This window comes from Cnephaeus nilssonii (assembly GCF_951640355.1).
Source record: "Cnephaeus nilssonii genome assembly, chromosome: 2".
NCBI lineage: Eukaryota > Metazoa > Chordata > Mammalia > Chiroptera > Vespertilionidae > Cnephaeus > Cnephaeus nilssonii.
This window is the reverse complement of record NC_137073.1, coordinates 5,412,658-5,434,259: the sequence shown is the minus strand read 5'-3', so window position 1 is coordinate 5,434,259 and position 21,602 is coordinate 5,412,658. Positions and strand designations below refer to the sequence as shown.

The window sequence follows — 21,602 nt, the reverse complement described above, 5'->3', positions numbered from 1 at the left end:
TTTTGCCACCACCGGCAGCGCAAGCCTCGGCCGGCCCTGGTTACCTGTGCCTCGGGCCGGCCCTGGGCAGCTGGGGGGCTGAGTGGACTGGGGGACTCCAGAGGCAGGCGCACGGAGCAGCTGCGCTCCTGCCACCCTGGCAGGGCTGAGGGGACTGGGCACCACCATCTTGTAGCTGTGAGTGCTGCCATCTTTGAAGGCGGGGCAGCAATTAGCATATTCCCTCGTTATTGGCTGTAGGTGCCTCCATCTTTGCAATGGTATGAGGGTTAATTAGCATATTCCCTCTTTATTAGATAGGATACATACAGGAAAAAAAGCACAAATCCTTAGTATATAGTTCAATGAATTTTTATAAAGTAAACATACCCTGAAACCAACACCCAGATAAGAAATGGGAATTTTATCAGCTCTTCCAGTCACCATGTCCACTAACCAGCATTCTAACACCCTAGATTAGGTTAGCCTGTTTTTGATCTTTACATGAATGGAATCACTTGTACAAGTTTTAAACTAACTTTTCAGAATGTTTATTGGGAGTTTTCTTAATTAGAAAAGTAATACATGATTATTTTTTAAATTTAGAAAAATATGTAGTCGAAAATCAGAGTCAGTTCTTATCCCACCAACCCAGAGAAATTTTAAATGAGACAGTTAAGAAAAATGGTCCTTGACACACTACTCATGGTGAATTAAGAATAGGGCAGCCTCAGCAGGTTTGGCTGAGTGGATTGAGCTTTGGCCGGTGGACTGAAGGGGCCTGGACTCGGTTCCGGTCAAGGGCACTTTCCGTGGTTGCAGGTTCCCTGGCCCTGGTCGGAGTGCATGCAGGAGGCAACCAGTCAATGTGCCTCTCTCACATCGATGTTTCTATCTCTCCATCTCTCTTCCACTCTCTAAAAAATAAAAAACTCAAAGGAAAAACATCCTCGTGTGAGGATTAACAACAAAAAAAGAATAGTGCCGCCCTTTACTATGCTCTTTTAAGGTTGACGGCAGTGCCTTAAGAGGCTAACACAGAAGGGTAAATTAAGTCTCTGTAAAACCCAGAGAAGAGATGGTAAAACTCCTCTTTGGATCCTATCTGGAGTCACAGCTGGGGAAAAAAAAATAGTGCAAATACTAGGTGACTGGTGAAAAATACTAACATGAAACTCCCCAAACTGTGACTCGTTATGGAAACAGACAACTAGGAAACTGTCAAAGGGCATTTCTAAATAGAACTAACTACAAGTTGGCTTTCAAAGACTGTCAGAGGGTTTCAAACAATCCTTATAAAAATTGATCAATATTACGTTGGGCATCATTTTTAGTGTAAAAAGATTAAATTGTTGAAAGTAATGATTGACTTCAGAGACACCTCTAGCCTTTGTCACTTTTCATTCAGTGTTAATCTGAGCAGCTAATTTTTCAAGAATTCAGAACAAATTTTTCCCCTGATGAGAAAGAGGAAAGAAGCTTTGGAGATGAGATCTGACACCCTCAGACAAAATCAGATTCTCTTCAAGTGCCTAGAATCATAGAAGCAGCCTCCACAGCCTTGTATTTGTGTTGCTTCTCTTCTTGGAACCTTCATTATCCCCACAGGAGTTGTCCCTCCCACTCAGAGTAATCTGGCCTATAAAAAAGAATGAAATCTTACTATTTGGGACAGCATGGATGGGCCTACAGGGTATTATGCTAAGTGAAATAAGCCAGTCAGAGAGAGACAAATGCCATATAATCTCACATGTGGAATCTAAAGAACAAAATAGGAGAAACCAAGATGGCAGCATAGGTAAACACCTAAACTGCTGCCTCGCACAATTTCAAAACTACAACTAAAAGACAAAACAGACATCATCCAGAACCACAGGAAGGCTGGCTGAATGGAAATTCTACAACTAGAAGCAAAGAGAAAAGCACACTGAGACTCAGAGGAGCTGCAGGAGGCAGAGGTACTGAAAAGCGCGCGTGGAGAGGACTAGCAACTGAGTGCACGGCTGGCTTTCTCAAGCAGGAGGGAGACAAAAGCTCCAAACTGCGCTGAACTCTAGTTCCAGGCAAGACTCTGGGGACCCAGACTCATATGGGGTGAAACTGGACTGTCAGGAAAGAGAAAAGCACACTGAGACTCAGAGGAACTGCGGAAGGCAGAGGTAACGAGGCACACGCGCAGAGAGGGTGGGCAACTGAGTATGTGGTTGGGAAACTGCACTGAACTCCAGTTCCGGGCAAGACTCTGGGAACCAGACTCATTCAGGGAGAAACTGGACTGTCTGGCAGCGGTGGAACTCGAGGGCGGCTTTCTCTCAGAGGTGCTTGCAGCGATTACCACGGGACATTGAGACACAGGGGCCTCATAGGGCAGGGCTGACGGGAAAACAGTGCTATCTGCTACGCCCTGAAACTCCGCCCCATCCAAACTGTGCACAGAGGCTTTTGCAAGTCTTGCCTCATAAGGGTGTCTCCAGCACAGAAGTTCTCCCAGCATAGGCACAGCTGATCCTCACAGCCAATTGGCCTGGAGGTCAATTCCTCACAGTGATACCAACAACAATCAAGGCTTAACTACAACAAGACTGTGCATACAGCCCACAAAGGGGTGCACCAAGAGTGTCCACCTCAGGTAACTGGGGATGCTGAGCCACTGGGCCCTATAGGACACCTAGCACACAAAGCCACTCTATCAACTCAGGGAAGCAGCGAAAATGCGGAGACAAAGAAACAGATCACAAATGAAAGAAATGGAGGAAAGCAAATGACTGGATATAGAGTTCAAAACCATGGTTATAAGGTTTGTCAAGAATTTTCTAGAAAAGGCCGATAAATTTAGCGAGACCCTTGAGGATATGAAAAAGGACCAACTAGAAATTAAGCATACACTGACTGAAATAAAAAATATTATACTGAGATCTAACAGCAGACTAGAGGATCACAAGAATCAAGTCAAAGTTTTGAAATACAAAGAAGCAAAAAACCCTCAACCAGAAAAGCAAAAAGAAAAACGAATCCAAAAATATGAACATAGTGTAAGGAGCCTCTGGGACTACTTCAAGCATACCAACATCAGAATTATGGGGGTGCCAGAAGAAGAGAGAGAGCAAGATACTGAAAACCTATTTGAAGAAATAATGACTGAAAACTTCCCCCACCTGATGAAAGAAATAGACTTACAAGTCCAGGAAGTGCACAGAACCCCAAACAAAAGGAATCCAAAGAGGACCACACCAAGACACATCATAATTAAAATGCCAAGAACAGAAGACAGAGAATATTAAAAGCAGCAAGAGAAAAACAGTTAGTTACCTACAAGGGAGCACCTATACGACTGTCAGCTGATTTCTCAAAAGAAACTGCAGGCCAGATGGGAGTAGCAAGAAATATTCAAAGTGATGAATAGCAAGAACCTACAACCAAGATTACTCTACCCAGCAAAGTTATCATTCAGAATTGAAGGTCAGATAAAGAGCTTCACAGATAAGAAAAAGCTAAAGGAGTTCATCACCACAAAACCAGTATTATATGAAATAGTGAAAGGTATTCTTTAAGAAGAGGGAGAAGAAGAAAAAGGTAAAGATAAAAATTATGAACAACAAATACATATCTATCAACAAGTGAATCTAAAAATCAAGTGAATAAAAAAATCTGATGAACAGAATAAACTAAATATAATAGAATCAGGGGCATAGAAAGGGATTGGACTGACAATTCTCGGGGGGAAGGGGGTGTGAGGGTGTGGGAAGAGACTGGACAAAAATCTTATACCTATGGATGAAGACAGTTGTGGGGGAGAAGTAAGGGCAGAGGGGGGGCGGGTGGGAACCGGGTGGAGGGGAACTAAGGGGGGGAAAAAGAGGAACAATTGTAATAATATGAACAATAAGGACTTATTAAATTTAAAAAAATAAAGAACAAAATAAATGAACAAACAAAACTGAAACAGACTCATAGATACAAAGAACAGACTGATGGTTGCCAGAGGGGAAGAGGGGTTGGCGTGAAGAAGGTGAAGGATAAGAAGTGCAAATTGGTAGTTGCAGAATAGTCATGGGGATGTAAAGTACAGCATAGGGAATACAGTTAATAATATTGTGATAACTGTATGGTGCCAGGTGGGTACTGGAAATATTGGGGGAACACTTTGTAAAGTATATGATTGTCTTAACCACTATGCTGTACACCTGAAACTAATATAAAATAATATTGAAAGTAAACTGAAATTGAAAAACAAATGAATTTTTAAAAACAACAAAGGGTAGCCATAGCCTGTTTTGCTCAGTGGATAGAGCGTCGACCTGCGGACCAGAGGGTTCCAAGTTCGATTCTGGTTTAAGGGCACATACCTTGGTTGCAGGCTCCCCGGCCCAGGCCCTGGCCCTGGTCAGGGCTGGTGCAGGAGGCAGCCAATCATTGTGTTTCTCTCACACTGATGTTTCTTTTTCTTTCCCTCTCTCTTCCACTCTCCCAAAAGATCAATTGGGGGGGAAATATCCTCAGGTGAGAATTAACGAAACAAAATATAGAAATCAAATCTTAAAAAAATAAAAGGGTAAAAGAAAAGAACAAAGTAGTCTGGCCTTTCAAGGTATCCTTTTAAGAGCTCATGTCTTTGGAAATTTTAAAGTATTTTGTGCTTCCTTTACTATAGGTATCAATATTTTACTGTATGTTATACTTATTTGTTTTACTCTCTCACTTTTAAAAGTGAGATTAGATGTGGTTTTTATTTTCACATTCATGCTTCCCCCCTCTAAATTTCCTACAGCGTAAATAATAATATTTTAATCAGGGTAAAAAGGTTTTTCAAAGGTAATAGGAAATTTCTTCAGTATTTTGGAAACTCATTTTGATACTAAATTGAGAGGATTTGGGCTTAATTCTTAATATAAGAATAATCCCAACATTGCATAAAAGCCAAATTTCCATTCAATTCCTTAGGCATTTTTAGTTTGGGTTGTTGCCAGGATTGACCAGTAGACCATGAGTGACGAATGAATGTATTACCCTGACACATGTTTCTGTGAAAGAGAGGGCTAAGGGACTGCTTGGTTATAGGAACCAAACAGTCCCATTCACGTGTCTCCTTAGCCCCATTCACCTGCCTCCTTAGGCTTTTATTGTAACAACAGCTTGAACTAAAATTAACCTCTAGAAACTATTAGCAGGGTAAGTATCCTTGAGAAAACACATGTCGTGTCTTTAAAACAAGGACATTTTGAAGTCTAAACATAAAGATTCCAGTAAAACACCCAAGGCTCACACTTGTTTGGAAAAGTCAAGGCAGGGTCTGCTGCCTTCGACAAGGTCCCCTAGGAGCCCCCGATCTTTCAGAGAATCCTCCTTACATACATTCTAACCAAATCCCGTGCTTCCCATATCTTGTTTCTGTGTTTTCCTGGATTCTAGCTCGGTTCTACAATTGCAAATCCTATCTAATAAAAGAGTAATATGCAAATTGACCGTACCTCTGCTACACCCACAAGTCACGCCCACCAGCCAATCAGGCGAGAGTATGCAAAGTAACCCAACCAAGATGGCTGCGGCCATGGAGCTGCAGCAAGCAGGAGGCTTGGGTTTCCCTGGCAATGGAGGAAGCCAAGCTTCCCTGCCGCCCTGGCCGGCCTAGGCCTACACTCAAGGCTACAAAGTTTCAATTATAGAAGATAAATAAATCCCAACAAAAATGGCAGCAGCCACGGAGCTGGAGAGAGCAGGAGGCTTGAGTTGCCCCCAGCGAGGGAGGAAGCCAAGCTTCCCTGCTGCCCTGACTGGCCCAAGCCTACACTCAAGGCTACAAAGTTTCAATTATAGAAGATAAATAAATCCCAACAAAAATGGCGGCAGTCACGGAGTTGGAGAGCGCAGGAGGCTTGAGTTTCCCCCGGCAATGGAGGAAACCAAGCTCCCACAGCCCTGGCCTGCCTTGGCCTCAGCTACAAAGTTTCAATTATAGAAGATAAATAAACCCCAGATACCAGGGCCTCCACTTGGGTCGCCGGGGGGTGTGGCTAGCCTGCAAACCACCACAGGCCCCTCGCCAAGGCCACCCCACGCCCCAAGGGAACCCCCACCCCGATCCGGGACACCATTCAAGTCAAACCAGCTGGCCCCCACCCATGCACCAGGCCTCTATCCTATCTAATAAAGGGGTAATATGCAAATTGACCATCACTCCAACATACAAGATGGCTGCCCCCATGTGGACACAAAATGGCCATGACAAGATGGCCAGCAAGGGAGGGCAGTTGGGAGGGACCAGGTCTGCAAGGGAGGGCAGTTGTGGGCGATCAGGCCAGCAGGGGAGGGCAGTTGGGAGGGACCAGTCCTGCAAGGGAGGGCAGTTGGGGGCGATCAAGCCTGCAGTGGAGGACAGTTAGGGGTGACCAGTCCAGCAGAGGAGGGAAGTTGGGGGCAACCGGGCCTGTAGGGAAGGGCAGTTGGGAGGGACCAGGCCTGCAGGGAAGGGCAGTTAGGGGTGACCAGGCCTGCAGGGGATGGCAGTTAGGGGCAGTCAGGCTGGCAGGGGAGCAGTTAGGCATCATTCAGGCTGGCAGGCAGAAGCGGTTAGGGGCAATCAGGAAGGCAAGCAGTTAGGATCCAGCAGTCATGGATTGTGAGAGGGATGTCCCTTGAGGGGTCCCAGTTTGGAGAGGGTGCAGGCTGGGCAGAGGGTCATCCCCCACCCCCCCTCCACCGTGCATGAATTTCATGCACCAGGCCTCTAGTAGTTAATATAATCCTGTAGGCCTTCCTTTTTCATACGTTTGCCTCATTTGTGAAGGTGGCCTATTTGTAGAATTTGTGCATAACCTGAACCTTGTGCTAATAGTTGAGGTGACCTTCTGTACAAATTTTAAGACATGTGAGATAACTCACTGCACTTAAACTTTGATAATCTTGCCTGTAAATTGACATTTTTTGCTACCCCCATGTTCTCCCACTGTTTGCCTAAATGTCTCCCTTTCCCCTGTTTAATACAGCAAATACTTTTGTACATGAACTCTTTTTGGCACTTGAATTTTAGGATCCAGTCAGATTCATTTGAAACTGTGTATCACAGATTCTGAATTGAGAAAACCAGAACATTAGAAGCATATCTGTGTTCATTTAAGGGTAGGAAATGAACTAATCCGTTTCCTTCTACATTCAGAAAAAATGACAAGTGCTCATTTGAAGTTTCAGAAAGCAAGCCTTAAAGCAGCATCTGACTGTGTAGACTTCTGATTCTCTGGCCTTAAGTCAGTATTTGCTGAGAGATCTAATAATTTCTCTTTTAAGTTGCTGACCAATTTGGACTCATTTGCTAGGTAACCAATCACAGATTCTTGGAGAAGTGAAGGGTTTTCTGCTTAGTTTTAATAAGATTAAACTCCGACCACATGAAAACAAGCTCCCTTGCCATTTTTTGGATTATCTTTAAAGCCAAGTTCTGTAAGAGCAAAGTATCACAAGGTCTTCCTAAATGGTTTCATTTTGTTTTTATCACAGGCTTTAACAAAAAAAAGAAAAGAAAAAAGATCGATTTGAGAGAGAGAGAGAGAGAGAGAGAGAGAAACATCAGTTTGTTGTCCCACTTATTTATGCATTCATTGGTTAATTCTTGTATGTGCCCTGATCGGGGATCGATCTAGCAACCGTGGTGTATCAGGACGATGCTCCAACCAACTGAGCTCCCCAGCCAGTGCTATCACATATATATCAAACGAGGGGGTCTTACTGTCGTTTTTCAAATAGCCTCTTTGTGCTTAGTTGCATATTGACGTGTTTCCTTTACATTGGCCATAACTCTAATTTGAAAAAGGGGCAACAACTTGGAACTCACATAATAGCTGGTAGGGATTGTAGATGACTCTCTCAGATTACTGAGGCATATGTGTGCTGTGGGCATAAATATGTGGAAATAATCTGAAAATGCAACAAGAGGGGAGAGAATTAGTGGATAATAGAGTCTTTTTCTAAGAGGGCTATAACCAAAGTCCTTCTCAAAACCTTTAAGCCTCTGGACATGTCAGTCTGAGTTGTACAAAGCATGACCAGCTGTTGTGAAGAGAGGTCTAGAAATGGCCATTCAGCCAGTATTTTTTAGGTCTCTACTGTGTGTCAGAAATTGTGCTAAAAAGTCACATATATAAGGGGAGGTTTAGAAAGACAATGACATTGCTTGGCTGGTATGCCTCAGTGGTCGAGTGTGGACCTATGTATGAACCAAGAGGTCATCAGTTGGATTCCTGGTCAGGGCACATGCCTGGTTTGCAGACCCGATCCCCCCAGTGGGGGGCATGCGGGAAGTAGCCAATTGATGTTTCTCTCTATCACTCTCCCTTTCTCTCTCAAATCAATAAAAACCTTAAAGAAAGAAAGGAAGAAAGACCTTAGCCAGTTTGGCTCAGTGGATAGAGCATTGGCCTGCGGACTGAAGGGTCCTGGGTTCAATTCCTGTCTAGGGTACATGTCCGGATTGCAGGCTCGATCCCCAATGGGGAGGGGGTAGTGCAATGATTCTCTCTCATCATTGATGTTTCTCTCTCTCTCTCTCTCTCTCTCTCTCTCTCCCTCCCTCTCTGGAATCAATAAAAATATATACTTTAAAAAAAAAAAAAACTATGACATTAATAAGTAAACAGTTCAGTTATTTATTATGGTGTTAAGTGTTTTGAGGGAAATTAATAGGGTGCCTTGGGAGAAGTGGTCTGAAAAGGCTTTAGAGAAAGGCCTGAAAAGTAATTGGGGCTCTTGACTACTTTTGTGTCATGCATCCCTTTGAATGTCTACTGAGGCCTGTAATGTTCCCCTCAGAATACACAACATACAAAGAATTATACCAGGAATCTATTCTTGAATGCCTATCAAAATGTTGGCAAAAAGGATGTGTGATTAGTAATATAGGTGTATCTTTATGAATACATTAATGGCAGTCTAAAAACTACTGTAATTTCAAATAGTGATAAGTGTAACCAATAAATCAAGATTTCTGCTGCAACGATTAGTGAGATATGAAACTATTGTTTCTAATGGTGAATTCCTAGATTTCTATTGGTGGTGAATGCCACCATTCATAATTGAAGGAAATGCTAAATTTCATTTAGAAGTTAGTGAAGATGAAGGTGTAACTTTCCCCAATCCAAGTTTACAAGACCCTCTCAATTTTATCCACGAACCCCAGGTTAACTGCTGGATTAGAAAGAGCCAGCAGGTGAGCGGAGAGTAGGGTAAAGGTCTTAAAGGACAAGGAACCATGAGTTAGGCAGCTCCAAAATTTTAGGGTAAATGTACCTGCTGAGTGTGAAATAAGGAAGACAATAGCTAACAGATGAAACTGGAAAAAAACATTTAAGAGACAGTTGGGAAAGTATTAACACTGAACATGAGAGATGATATTAAGGAATTATTGTAGTTTTTAGGTATGATTAGAATTGTGGTTAAATTAAAAGTGTATCTTAGAAATATATAGATATGTATACTTGATTTAGATGTCTTAGATTTGCTTTAAAATGATTGAAGATGAGAAATATGAAAGCGATGAAACAAGATTGACTGTTTTGATAATTGTTGAAACTGGATGGTGGGTAGATGGAGGTTCATAAAACCATTTTCTCTGCATTTACATATGTTTGAAATTATCCATAATAGAAAGTTTAATAACGTAGTAGATAAGATTAGCCATCTGTAAAGACTCAATATTTGGGTGGGCTGAGAAGTTAGGAAGAAGCACTCGAGGTTAAGGTAAGTGGTATGTAATTTCAGAGGATTATGATTCTAAAAACATCAAAATATAATATGGTAGAGAATGCTACTGTATACAGTTAATATATAGCCTAATCTTTTCTAAAAATATATTTTTATTGATCTCAGAGAGGAAGGGAGAGGGAGAGAAAGATAGAAACATCAGTGATGAGAGACAATCATTGATCGGCACACCCAACACTGGGGATCAAGCCTGCAGCCTGGGCATGTGCCCTGACTGGTAATTGAACCATGATCTCCTGGTACATGTGTCGACGCTCAACTACTGAGCCACTGCTGGGCTGTAGCCTAATCTTAACGACTAACTGCAACTAAACTAAGTCCTCAGAAGGGAAATGGTTAGGTTAAGCTTCAGAATTGTTGCCCTGGCTAAATAACCCGGTAGGTTAGAGCAGTGGTCGGCAAACCATGGCTCGCGAGCCACATGCGGCTCTTTGGCCCCTTGAGTGTGGCTCTTCCACAAAATACCACAGCCTGGACGAGTCTATTTTGAAGAAGTGGCATTAGAAGTAGTTTAAGTTTAAAAAATTTGGCTCTCAAAAGAAATGTCAATCGTTGTACTGTTGGTATTTGGCTCTGTTGACTAATGAGTTTGCCGACCACTGGGTTAGAGCATCATCTGATACACCAAGGTGTGTTGGATCCCCAGTCAGGGCATATGCAAGAAACACCCAATAAATGCATAAATAAGTGGAACAACAAATCAATGTTTTTCTTTCAAGTCAATCAATTAAAGTATTTTTTAGCCCTAGTCGGTTTGGCTCAGTAGATAGAGCATCAGCCTGCAGACTGAAGGGTCCTGGGTTCAATTCCAGTCAAGAGCATATGCCCGAGTTGCAGGCTCAATCCCCAGTAGGGGGTGTGCAGGAGGCAGCCAACCAATGATCCTCACCATTAATGTTTCTATTTCTCTCTCCCCACCTCTGAAATCAATAAAAATATATTTTAAAAAAATTTTTTTAATTATTGTTTATCCAAGTGAATGCTTCTATCTCCCAGATCCAAGAAAAGGACATTGGGGGAGGGGAAGCTTCCAGGATTTTCTACATCCAAAATCAATATTTCTCTAATAATTGTGATCCATGAACCACTTGTACTAACATCACCTGGGTTTTTGCTAAAAATGCAGAATTCTGGCTTTACTTCAGTCTCGCTGAATGAGAATTCTAGGGGAAAGGGCCCAGGTTTCTATATTTCAGTAATCCTCCCGATGAATCTTGGCACATGTAAAGTTTGAAAACTGGAACTACATAAAGATGACAATAGCTGCCTCTTATTGAACAGTTTTTTCATATGCCGGATACCATGTTGAACCCTTTACAGCTATAGCACCTTTATGAGGTAGATGATAAGGTGATCTCACCTTAGAAAAATTCATTTACTTGTTGAAAGTCATCCAGGCAAAGTGGGACCTCAAACCAAATTCTGATCCTAAAGCCTGTGCTCTTAGCCACTAGCCCACTGTCTCCATTAGGCCGTCTCTTTACTCTGAGCCTTTGCCCACCCAAAGGCTTCTGTGGGAATTGGCTTCTCACCTGCCCTTTATGGAGTAGATGTGTCCTGCAGAAGATAGGAATATTTCCGTCACTAGCAGGAACAGTTCCTGTTGTAAATTAATATTTAGTGTCTGGTCCATGCATTAGCCTTCTTTTAAGTTGTGGATTGGTCCCAAAGAGTACTTGAGACATAATACTTGGTATAAAGTAACTTGAAATTTTTCTGCAACTATTATATATTTTCCTGTGATTCTAAACCTTTTTTTTACTCCAGTATTCCTCCAAGAGATTGAACACATTCCTGTCAGTGACAGGAATCTGCTGTGACATTGCTAGCCAGAGGACAAGATTAAGGGCCCCCCGGCAGTTCTGAAAGGCTTCTCCCAAGAGACTCCATGGTCAGTGTCCCAGGGACCAGGAGAACCAGTGGGGCTAGAAGCAAAGTGTAGGCACAGACTCCACAGGGATTATGCCCTGTGCTGCTTACCTCCTTTCATTAGTACCTACAAGTAGGTGTGAACCGACCTTCAACCTCTCTTGTACAATTCTGAACCCAAAAGGGTTATAAAACAAGATTTTTTTCCTCAAGTTTGCAGCAATTTTTTTTTTGGCAGCAAACCTTCAACTGAGACTATTTATGTTCCTTACCATACTTGTTGATACAGAAATATTAGTGCTTGATTACAGAGTGTTACCCAGACCTCACTGGAGGTATTATAAAGTGTGTGTGGCATGTGCCATGTTGTCTTCCAAAATTTTAAAGAATTTTCCAAAACACTTTTGGCCCCAAGAGTTTAGATGAGAAAGTTGAAATTGTGAGAGTTGATTTCTCAACACATTGCTCCCAAGTTATGTGACCAGATTTGAAAAAAGGCCAGGTGTGTTCTTCCAGCTCTGTTACACTGCTGTTTAACGAGCCCATTGATACCATTTATCCTGTTGTTTGAAAAGCCGGTTAGCTTTGCAAATACTTGTATCCTATATAATAAAAGCCTAATATGCAAATCAACCTAACGGCGGAATGACTGGTTGCTATGACACTCACTGACCACCAGGGGGCAGATGGTCAACATAGGAGCTGCCTCCTGGTGGTCAGTGCGCTCCCACAGGGGGAGCACCGCTTAGCCAGAAGCTGGGCTCATGGCTGACAAGCTCAGCGGCAGTGGCAGGAGCCTCTCCTGCCTCCACTGCAGGCGGGAGGTAAGGAGCAAGGGGTACCAGACTGCAAGAGCCCCGGACTGTGAGAGGGATGTCTGATTGCCGGGCTGAGGGAGTCCCCCACTTCCCCCGCCTCTAACCCCAGTGCACAAATCTCGTACACCAGGCCTCTAGTAGCTCTATTAAAAGCCTCAAGAAACGTGTTTTTAAAGTAATATATTTGGTCTGTTGCCATTTGGTCATTGTAATGCTTCAGACTTACCTTTTTTCTTTCCAGAGAAGTCTTATAAATATTTCATTTGGAATTTTACTGTTTCTGTGTCTTCAGGTGCAGTCGAATAGGAAATCAAAGTAACTGAATGCCGAGGCATTAGACTAAGATTATTCCCCTTATCCTTGCCATTTAGAAAGCAATTTAGCAGCACCAAAATAAGTAAATTTTCATGAATAAGGATATGGTGATAACATTCTCAGAATTAAGAATAACAAGTATTTGAATAATGAGCTAAAATATCTCTTTCTGGTTAAATCAGTGTTATCACCATATCCCCTCCAGTTTTGTTTTACTTAGAGAAAAAGAAAATTATTTTTTCCCAAGTGAAAATCACCTGAAATCCTCCACTTTAGGCTTTCTTATTTCTGCAAAACATGAAACTTTTGCTTAAACATGATCATGTTTTCTGTGCCTTTTCTTTCTCTTTGAGATCATTTTTTCTCACGAGATTTTTCCTACTGAGTGTGAATTCTGCATGTTGTGTGCTTTGTAAGGCTTGACTGCCCTCAGGGATGCACAGGAGGTTGGTAAGCATTAGGGGAACTGAGTGTAGAGCATGGCCTGGACTCACCTCCTCTGAAGACAGGTAGCTTAATTGGGACTTAAAGTTCCTCTTTTCATAAAATAAACCTGTGGTATTGTGGTGTAATAGAAATGATATTGCCTGGCTGGTGTGGCTCATGAACCAGGAGGTCACAGGTCAATTCCCGATCAGGGCACATGCCCAGGTTTCAGGCTTGATCCCCATTAGGGGGCGTGCAGGGGGCAGCCAATCAATGATTTTCTCTTATCATTGATGTTTCTCCCTCCTCTCCCTTCCTCTCTGAAATAAATAAAAATATATTTTTTTAAGAAATTATATATTTGTCCCCAGTTCCTGACACAGAGCTCGTAAAACCCTTGGAATGTCTGACTGATAGGATTGGGACTGGTTGCCAGAGAAAGGCTAGAACTCTCAGCCCAGCTCCAGCCTCTGGGGGAGGGGACAGGGACGGGAGATTGCACTCAGGCACCAATGGCGACATGGTGATGATCTAATCAGACATACCTCTAATGAGGCTTTGATGAAACTCTGAAACGAGGTGCTAGGAGGGTGGGTTGTATGTCTGGAGAGGGTGTGGACACTGCGTCCTTCCCCAGCCCTACAGCTTGCTCTGTCATCTCTTCTTTTTAGCTGTTCCTGAGTTGATTCCTTTATAAATAAACCAGTAAATGCACGTGAAGTGCTTTCTTGAGTTCTGTGAATTGTTGTAGCAAATTATTGAACCTAAGGGGAGGTCATGGGGACCTCCAAATTATAGCTGGTTGACCGGAAGTACAGGCAGCCATGGGACTTGTATCTGAAGTGCAGGCAGTTTTGTGAGACTGAGCCCTCACAACCTGTAGGGTCACTAACTCCAGGGAGTTTGTGTCAGAATTGCATTGCAGGACCCCCAGTGGTGCTGGAGGGCAGCAGGTGTCTCATGTGTTCACTGTGTGACTGGGTGCATCCACCTTCTCTTCCAGCACCTGACCAAGCAGGTGGAGCTCCTGCGGCAGATGAATGAGCAGCATGCGAAGGTTTATGAGCAGCTAGATGTCACAGCAAGGGAGCTGGAAGAAACAAATCAAAAGCTTGTTGCTGACAGCAAGGCCTCACAACAGAAAATTCTGAGGTAAACTTTCTAAAATTCATTGAGGAAGGCGTGGGAGTCATCCTATCTAATAAAAGAGTAATATGCAAATTGACTGTACCTCTGCTACACCCACAAGCCACGCCCACCAGCCAATCAGGAGTGAGTATGCAAATTAACCCAGCCAATATGGCTGCAGCCACAGAGAGAGCAGGAGGCTTGGGTTTCCCCAGCAATGGAGGAAGCCAAGCTTTCCGCCTGCCCTGGCTGGCCCAGGCCTCTGCTTAAGGCTACAAAGTTTCAATTATAGAAGATAAATAAATCCCCCCAAAAATGGCTGTGGCCACGGAGCAAGCAGGAGGCTTGGCTCCGCTCAAGGCTACAAAGTTTCAATTATAGAAGATAGATAAATTCCAGATATCAGGGCCTTTGCTTGGGTTGCCGGGGGGGGCGTGGCTGACCTGAAAACCACCACAGGCCCCTCACCGAGGCCGCCGCACGCCCCAAGGGAACCCCCACCCTGATCTGGGACACCCTCAGGGCAAACCAGCCAGCCCCCACCCGTGCACTAGGCCTCTATCCTATCTAATAAAAGAGTAATATGCAAATTGACCATCACTCCAACACAAGATGGCTGCCCCCATATGGTCAAAGATGGCTGCCTCCGTGGGGACACAAGATGGCCGCCACCATATGGCCAGCAGGAGAGGGCAGTTGGGAGGGACCAACTGCAAGGGAGGGCAGTTGGGGGCGATCTAGCCTGCAGGGGAGGGCAGTTAGGGGTGGCCAGGCTGGCAGAGGAGGGAAGTTGGGGGAGGCCCAGGCCTGCAGGGGAGAGCATTTGGGGGGACCAGGCCTGCAGGGGAGGGCAGTTAGGGGTGACCAGGCCTTCTGGGGAGGGCAGTTAGGGGTGACCAGGCTGGCAGGGGAGCAGTTAGGCATCAATCAGGCTGGCAGGGGAGTGGTTAGGGGGTGATCAGGCTGGCAGGCAGAAGCGATTAGGGGCAATCAGGAAGGCAGGCAGGTGAGCATTTGAGAACCAGTAGTCCTGGATTGTGAGAGGGATGTTCAACTGCCCTTTTAGGCCCGATTCTACCTGGATTGGGCCTAAACGGGCAGTCGGACATCCCTCGAGGGGTCCCAGATTGGAGAGGGTGCATGCTGGGCTGAGGGATACACACACCCCGTGCACGAATTTCATGCACCAGGCCTCTAGTTTAGTATAAACTAGAATAGAGCATGATTGTCGTGGGTTTGGATTAGTATGGGGTAAGGTTTAATTCTTTATGAGGACTAGAGACTAGGGAGCATTCCCTTCCAATTAACAAAGCCCACTTTGAGTGACTGGCAGCTAATCTCCTCACTGCTGTGCCATCAGTTTCATGTGACAAGCAGCAATGGCTCTGTCTGTCCCTCACAGTCTGACGGAAACAATCGAATGCCTGCAAGCCAACATCGATCACCTCCAGAGCCAAGTGGAGGAGCTGAAGTCGTCTGGCCAAGGGAGAAGGAGCCAGGGGAAGCATGGCCAAAAGTCGGCCCCCAGCTTCGCGGGTCTGAAAGAGCTGTATGACCTACGCCAGTAAGAGCCCACCCTCCACAGCGCATGCGGCGAGCATCCCAGCACAGTTGCCATCTGCATTCCTGTAGATTCAAAATATATTTAAGAAACGTCATGTGGCTGTTAGACCACCAGTGGTTTGAACAAAAGCACTAACTGCAAATTATAGAGTTCTTGGGTATTAGCAATTTCATGGAAATTCATTTTCTAAAGTCTTGGGAGCATTATTTCCATGCTATTAATGTGCTAAATCTTAGTTTAAAATAAAATGCAGTACTTCTGATAGACTACAAATTTGGGGGTTATATTTTACATTAGAGTGAAGGAGAAAATTGAAACTTCAGTAAAACAGAAATCCCAGTGAATGGTTTTTGTGCCTAAAGAAATGCCTTTATAATTTAGTTATGAGATTGAATTTTTACTTAAAACTATTTATTGAGCACCTGCTGTGGTCAGGTGCTATGCTAGACATGAAGAGTGGCAAGTAAAATAGACACAGTTCCTGCCCTCCTTCAAGGAGTTTTCCATCCCACGAGATGCAGATGAACAAATCTTCACACAGATAAAGACAGTTACAAGTTGCCAAGGATTCTGAACAGGGAGAGAGGCCAGTTCTGTGTTTGATTGTTCTCCCTTGGCTTGGTTCATCAGATCACCTGCTGAGTTTTTCCAACTGCAATACAAGTGATTCCCTCAGGCCTAAATCAGAACCCCTGGGTGTGGGTAAAAAGCTGCCAGGTGATTCTGATGTACACTCCTGGTTAAAAACCACTGCAGCAGTGGCTGCATATTATGAACCACACGGAGAACTTTGAAAAAAGCCAAGTCCAGGAAGCAGAACATTTAGGTCAGAATCGGGGGGTAGGACCCAGGCATCAATAATTTTTAAGACTACCCGAGAGAGTCTAATCTCTCCAAGGCCAAGGAACACTGACCATTCTGGTTCCCTTGAAAGCTAATAGACTACTGGTCTTTGGGAATGGGTGTTCTGGATACTTTTCATGTTTAATAAAAAAGTTAGTCTCAAAAATTATATTTTCACATATGTTTTGTTTGCCATTTCACACAATTTCTTTTTAGCCACTGCTCTAATGAGGAATGGGCAAAAATTCGGTCCCTGCATTCTGATAGACTACAAATTTGGGGGTTATATTTTACATTAGAGTGAAGAAAAATATTGAAACTTCAGTAAAACAGAAATCCCAGTGAACAGTTTTTGTGCCTAAAGAAATGTCTTGACAAAATATTTAGCTGATAAAAGTCACTACGCTTCCTCTCACCATTCTCAGTCAATTTGGTTAATATATTCTCTCCATATTTTCCCTAGACACTTTGTGTATGACCATGTGTTTGCAGAAAAGATCACTTCCTTGCCAAATCAGCCAAGCCCCGACGAAGAAGAAAACAAGCATTTGAAGAAGGCAGTGAGGACGCTGCAGGCACAGCTGAGCCTGGAGCGGCAGAGGCGCGTGGCCTTGGAGGAGGAGTACGGGCTCGTGCTGAAGGAGAACAATGAGCTGGAGCAGCAGCTGGGGGCCACTGGCGCCTACCGGGCCCGGGCGCTGGAGCTGGAGGCTGAGGTGACTGAAATGCGGCGGGTGCTGCAGTCAGAGCGTCCCTTCATGAATGGGGTTGAAAAGCTGGTGCCCGACTCCCTCTTTGTCCCTTTCAAAGAGCCTGGCCAGAGCCTGCTGGAGGAGATGCTGCTGACGGTGCCCGAGGCCCAGCGCAGGCCCCTCAAGCGCAGCAGCAGTGAGACAGTGCTCAGCAGCTTGGCCGGTGGTGACATCGTGAAGGGCCATGAGGAGACCTGCATCCGGAGGGCCAAGGCTGTGAAGCAGAGGGGTGTGTCCCTGCTGCAGGAAGTGGACACACAGTATAGCGCCCTGAAGGCCAAGTACGAGGAGCTGCTGAAGAAGTGCCAGCAGCAGGAGGGGGACTCACTGTCCCACAAGGCTGTGCAGACTGCCAGGGCTCCAGCCAGGGACCCAGCTGCCAGGGACCCCCTCGCCGCTGGTGCCCCCGAGCCTGCTGGCTCTCCCACCAGCACACCACCTCCTGAATACAAAGCGCTCTTTAAGGAGATCTTCAGCTGCATCCAAAAGACGAAGCAGGAGATTGACGAGCAGAGAATGAAATATCGTTCTCTCCCCTCCCCTTAATGGGGCCTCCAGCTCCCCTGCTCATTTCCTCTCTCCCATCACCCCTCTCCCACTCAGACATGTGTTGGTAGACCCCAAAGCCTGAAGCTGCTCACTACTTTGCTTACTCAGCAAGTGTATATATACAGTGAGGAAGAGGATGGCTCCTGATACAGTTTCCTAACCCGTTTCCCTTTAAGCCCCGCAGGAAGTCCCTCCCATGACAAACTGGCCTCTGGCTGGCACTGACTAGGCTGCCATTCTTGAGAAGCCCCAGAGCAGTGGGGGCAGAGCTGTCTCCTGGAGAGGTAGTCCTGGAGCTTCCAGAGGATGTACTGACGTGCACAGTGCCTGCTGCACTGGGAAAGGGCCGGGGAAAAGAAGCTAAGGCGATCCCTGCTGCCTCCCGGCTTAACTTCTCAACAATGTGGAAGTCAGCCACCAACCTGAACTGTTCCCAAGCACTGTTGGATACTGTGAATTCATGAAGAAGACCATTCAGGAGAAAGTAGGGGTCTAATCCAAAGAACAGTATTAACAAGTCCTCCACGCCTTTGAGTTTCCTTTGCTACCAGTCGAACTGTGACAGGTAATCCTAACAGATGTAAAGCACTGAGCACCCTGCAGAAAGGCGAGCTCTGCTTGACCCAAGTTTGCCTGTCAGCCTGCGCTCCAAAGGCCTCCACCCCACGTCCGGGTGTGTTCACGCGAAGTACAGTGTTAGGGTAGCCGAGCACACACCTCTTTCCTTCCTAAATTCCAACAAAGGGGACAAACCCCTCCTGTGCTGTCTGAGCTGCTGACCTGCTCAATGCCTGCGGCTCCTGTCAGTAGTTGGGCTTGGCTGCAGGAACCCCGTCTGCTGCTTTACTGAACAGTGTTGGCATCATTCTAACTGTGGAAATGGATGACTCCTCGCACTTGCATACTTTAATTTAAAACTATTTAAGAGAACGAAGGTTCTAGTAATTGTATATATTTTTCTAAAAACCAAATAAAACTACCTATGAAAATGAACAAATGGGTCTATTGCTTATTAATTTAAGCTTAAGCCATTTCACTCTTGTAACCAACTGTTGACTCTTTTTTTTCTTCCAACAAACATCATTAGGAAATTTGATAATTTTTTTATTATTTTCAGACAGGAAGAGAGAGAGAGAGAGAGAGAGAGAGAGAAACATCTGTGAGTTGCTGCCTACACATCCCCTACTGGGCATGTGCCCTGGCTGGGAATCAAACCAGCAACCCCTTGGTGCATGGGCCAACGCCCAACCAACTGAACCACTCAGGTCAGGGCTTGATAGTGAGTCCCCTCCACACCCCATTTCCTTTACACAAGTCCTTGGGATTATGTAATAGCATCAGTTCTGCTCAGACTGACAAGTGTTGGTTAAAATTACTATATGATTGAAAAACCTTTTCACTATTTTAGGAGCGTCAGACTGGGTACTGAATTAATAGCACTTGACCAGTTGATTCTCAAAACATTTTCTCATTCAGTTATAGGAAAGAAACATTATAATATTCAAACATTAAATGAGCATTGACTTCTTAAATTTTGCTTTTGAATTATTTGAGTTTAAAAGAGTGTGTAAACTTAGTTATCTTGTCTTCCCTGATCTCCCAACCCATCCCCGCCCCAGAACCAACTATACAAGTTAGGTTTCTTGTGTAGACTTCCAAAATACTCTGTGTATATATTAGTACACAAATCCTATCTAATAAAAGGGTAATATGCAAATTAACCGTCACTCCATCACAAAGATAGCACCCAGTCCTCTCAGCCCCGCCGGAGTCCCCCAGTCCTCGGGGACATGGGGGGAGCGGCCTGGTGGAATGCTTCATCCACCCCAGCCGCAGAAGGCCTCTGGGCAGCAGGCATGGAGCAGCCAGGGTGGGGGGACGGAGAATGCTTGTGTCATTGCCCCGGCAACAAGGCAAGTGTTCTGCACCCAGCCGCGGATGGGCCTCTGGGCAGTGGAGTGGCCAGGCCCCACAGAGAGCTACTGGCGCACGGATTCTTGCACAGGGCTACTAGTATGTTTATATGACCCATATTTTTAAACAAGTATACTATAAGCACTCTTCTGCATCTTCCATTTTTACTGAACCATGAATCTTTGAAATCATCTTTATCTGACTACATGGTCTGGGAGCACGTGAACACTGAGCAGGCGGTCCGCTTGTGCTTTTGTGCCTGACGAACGTCAGCTGTCCCTCACTCTTGATTGGAAGAGCTTAGGCTCACTGACTGACTACATTTTTTTTAAGTATATATATATATTTTTTCATTGATTTCAGAGAGGAAGAGAGAGAGAACATCAATGATGAGAGAGAATCATTGATTGGCTGCCTCCTGCATGTCCCCTACTGGGGATCAAGTCCGAAACCCAGGTATGTGCCCCTGACTGGAATCGAACCCAGAATCCTTCAGTCCACAGGCTGATGCTCTTGTCCACTGAGCCAAACCAACTAGGGCTATCTACATTCTTTATGATAGCTGTATAGTATTCCAGTTAATGGATACATATGTGTGTGTACATATATATGTATATATTAGTTCATTTAAATACTCCCTGGTGGGTAGACTGCTTCTAATCTTTGCTACTACCAAAAAAATTCATAAATATAGATGTGTGTGTGTGTGTGAGTGTGTGTATCTTCTTGACAATCCTTTGATCTATCTGATTTCATTTTTTAATTATGGTAAAAAAATATGCATAGTGTAATAACAGTCTTAATCATTTTTAAATGTATAGTTCAGTGGTAGTAAATACATTCACATTTTTTGCAGCCATCATCACATCCATCCCAATAATTCATCTTTAAAACTGAAATTCTGTTCCCATTAAACAATAACTTTCCATTCTTCACCCAGTCCTTGGCAACTATCATTTACTTTCTGTCTTTATGACTTGGACTACTTTAAGTACCTCATATAAGTGGAATCAAACAATAGTTATCTGATTGGTTTATTTCACTTAGCATAATGACCTTGAGGTTCATTCCTATTGTAGTATATTGCAGAGTATCCTTTTTAAGGCTGAATAATATTCCATTATATATACAGTATACGCTACATATTTATTCATCTATAGTGGATACTTGGGTTGCTTCCATGTTTTAGCTATTGTGACTAATGCTGTTGAGAACATGTGCATACAAATATTTCTTCAAGCCCAGCCAGTGTTGCTCAGTGGTTAAGCGTCAACCTATGAACCAGGAGGTCAGGGTTTGATTCCCAGTCAAGGCACATGCCTGGGTTGTGGGGTCAATCCCCAGTAGGGGACGTGCAGGAGGCAGCAGATCAGTGATTCTCTCATCACTGATGTTCCTCTCCCTCTCCTCTTGGAAATCAATAAAAATCTATTTTAAAAAAAAAACAAAATATCTCTTCGAGAAACTGCTTTCAGTTTTCTTTGAGTATATATGCAGAAGTGGAATTTTAGGATGATATGGTAGTTCTGTTTTTAATATTTTGAGCAATCTCCATACTGTTTTCCACATTGGCTGTACCACCTTACATTCCCACCGGTAGTGTATAAGGATTTTAATTTCTCCACTTCCTTGCCAACATGTTTCCTTTTTTATATATATAATAGCAATTCTAATGGTTGTGAGATGGTATCTCAT

At 44.2% G+C, this 21,602-nt stretch overlaps 1 protein-coding gene across 1 annotated transcript in view; it reads left to right on the top strand.

The window, feature by feature from the left end:
- The window catches only part of CDR2 (cerebellar degeneration related protein 2), a 37,917-nt gene extending 18,939 nt beyond the window's left edge, over positions 1-18,978 (top strand). Inside the window, exons 3-5 of the mRNA XM_079794001.1 lie at positions 14,161-14,309; positions 15,688-15,849; positions 17,156-18,978. Of these exons, the coding sequence (XP_079650127.1) occupies positions 14,161-14,309; positions 15,688-15,849; positions 17,156-17,990 (1,146 nt within the window). The 3' untranslated portion in view covers positions 17,991-18,978. The remainder of the gene's footprint in view (positions 1-14,160; positions 14,310-15,687; positions 15,850-17,155) is intronic.
- The last annotated feature ends 2,624 nt before the right edge of the window (positions 18,979-21,602 follow it).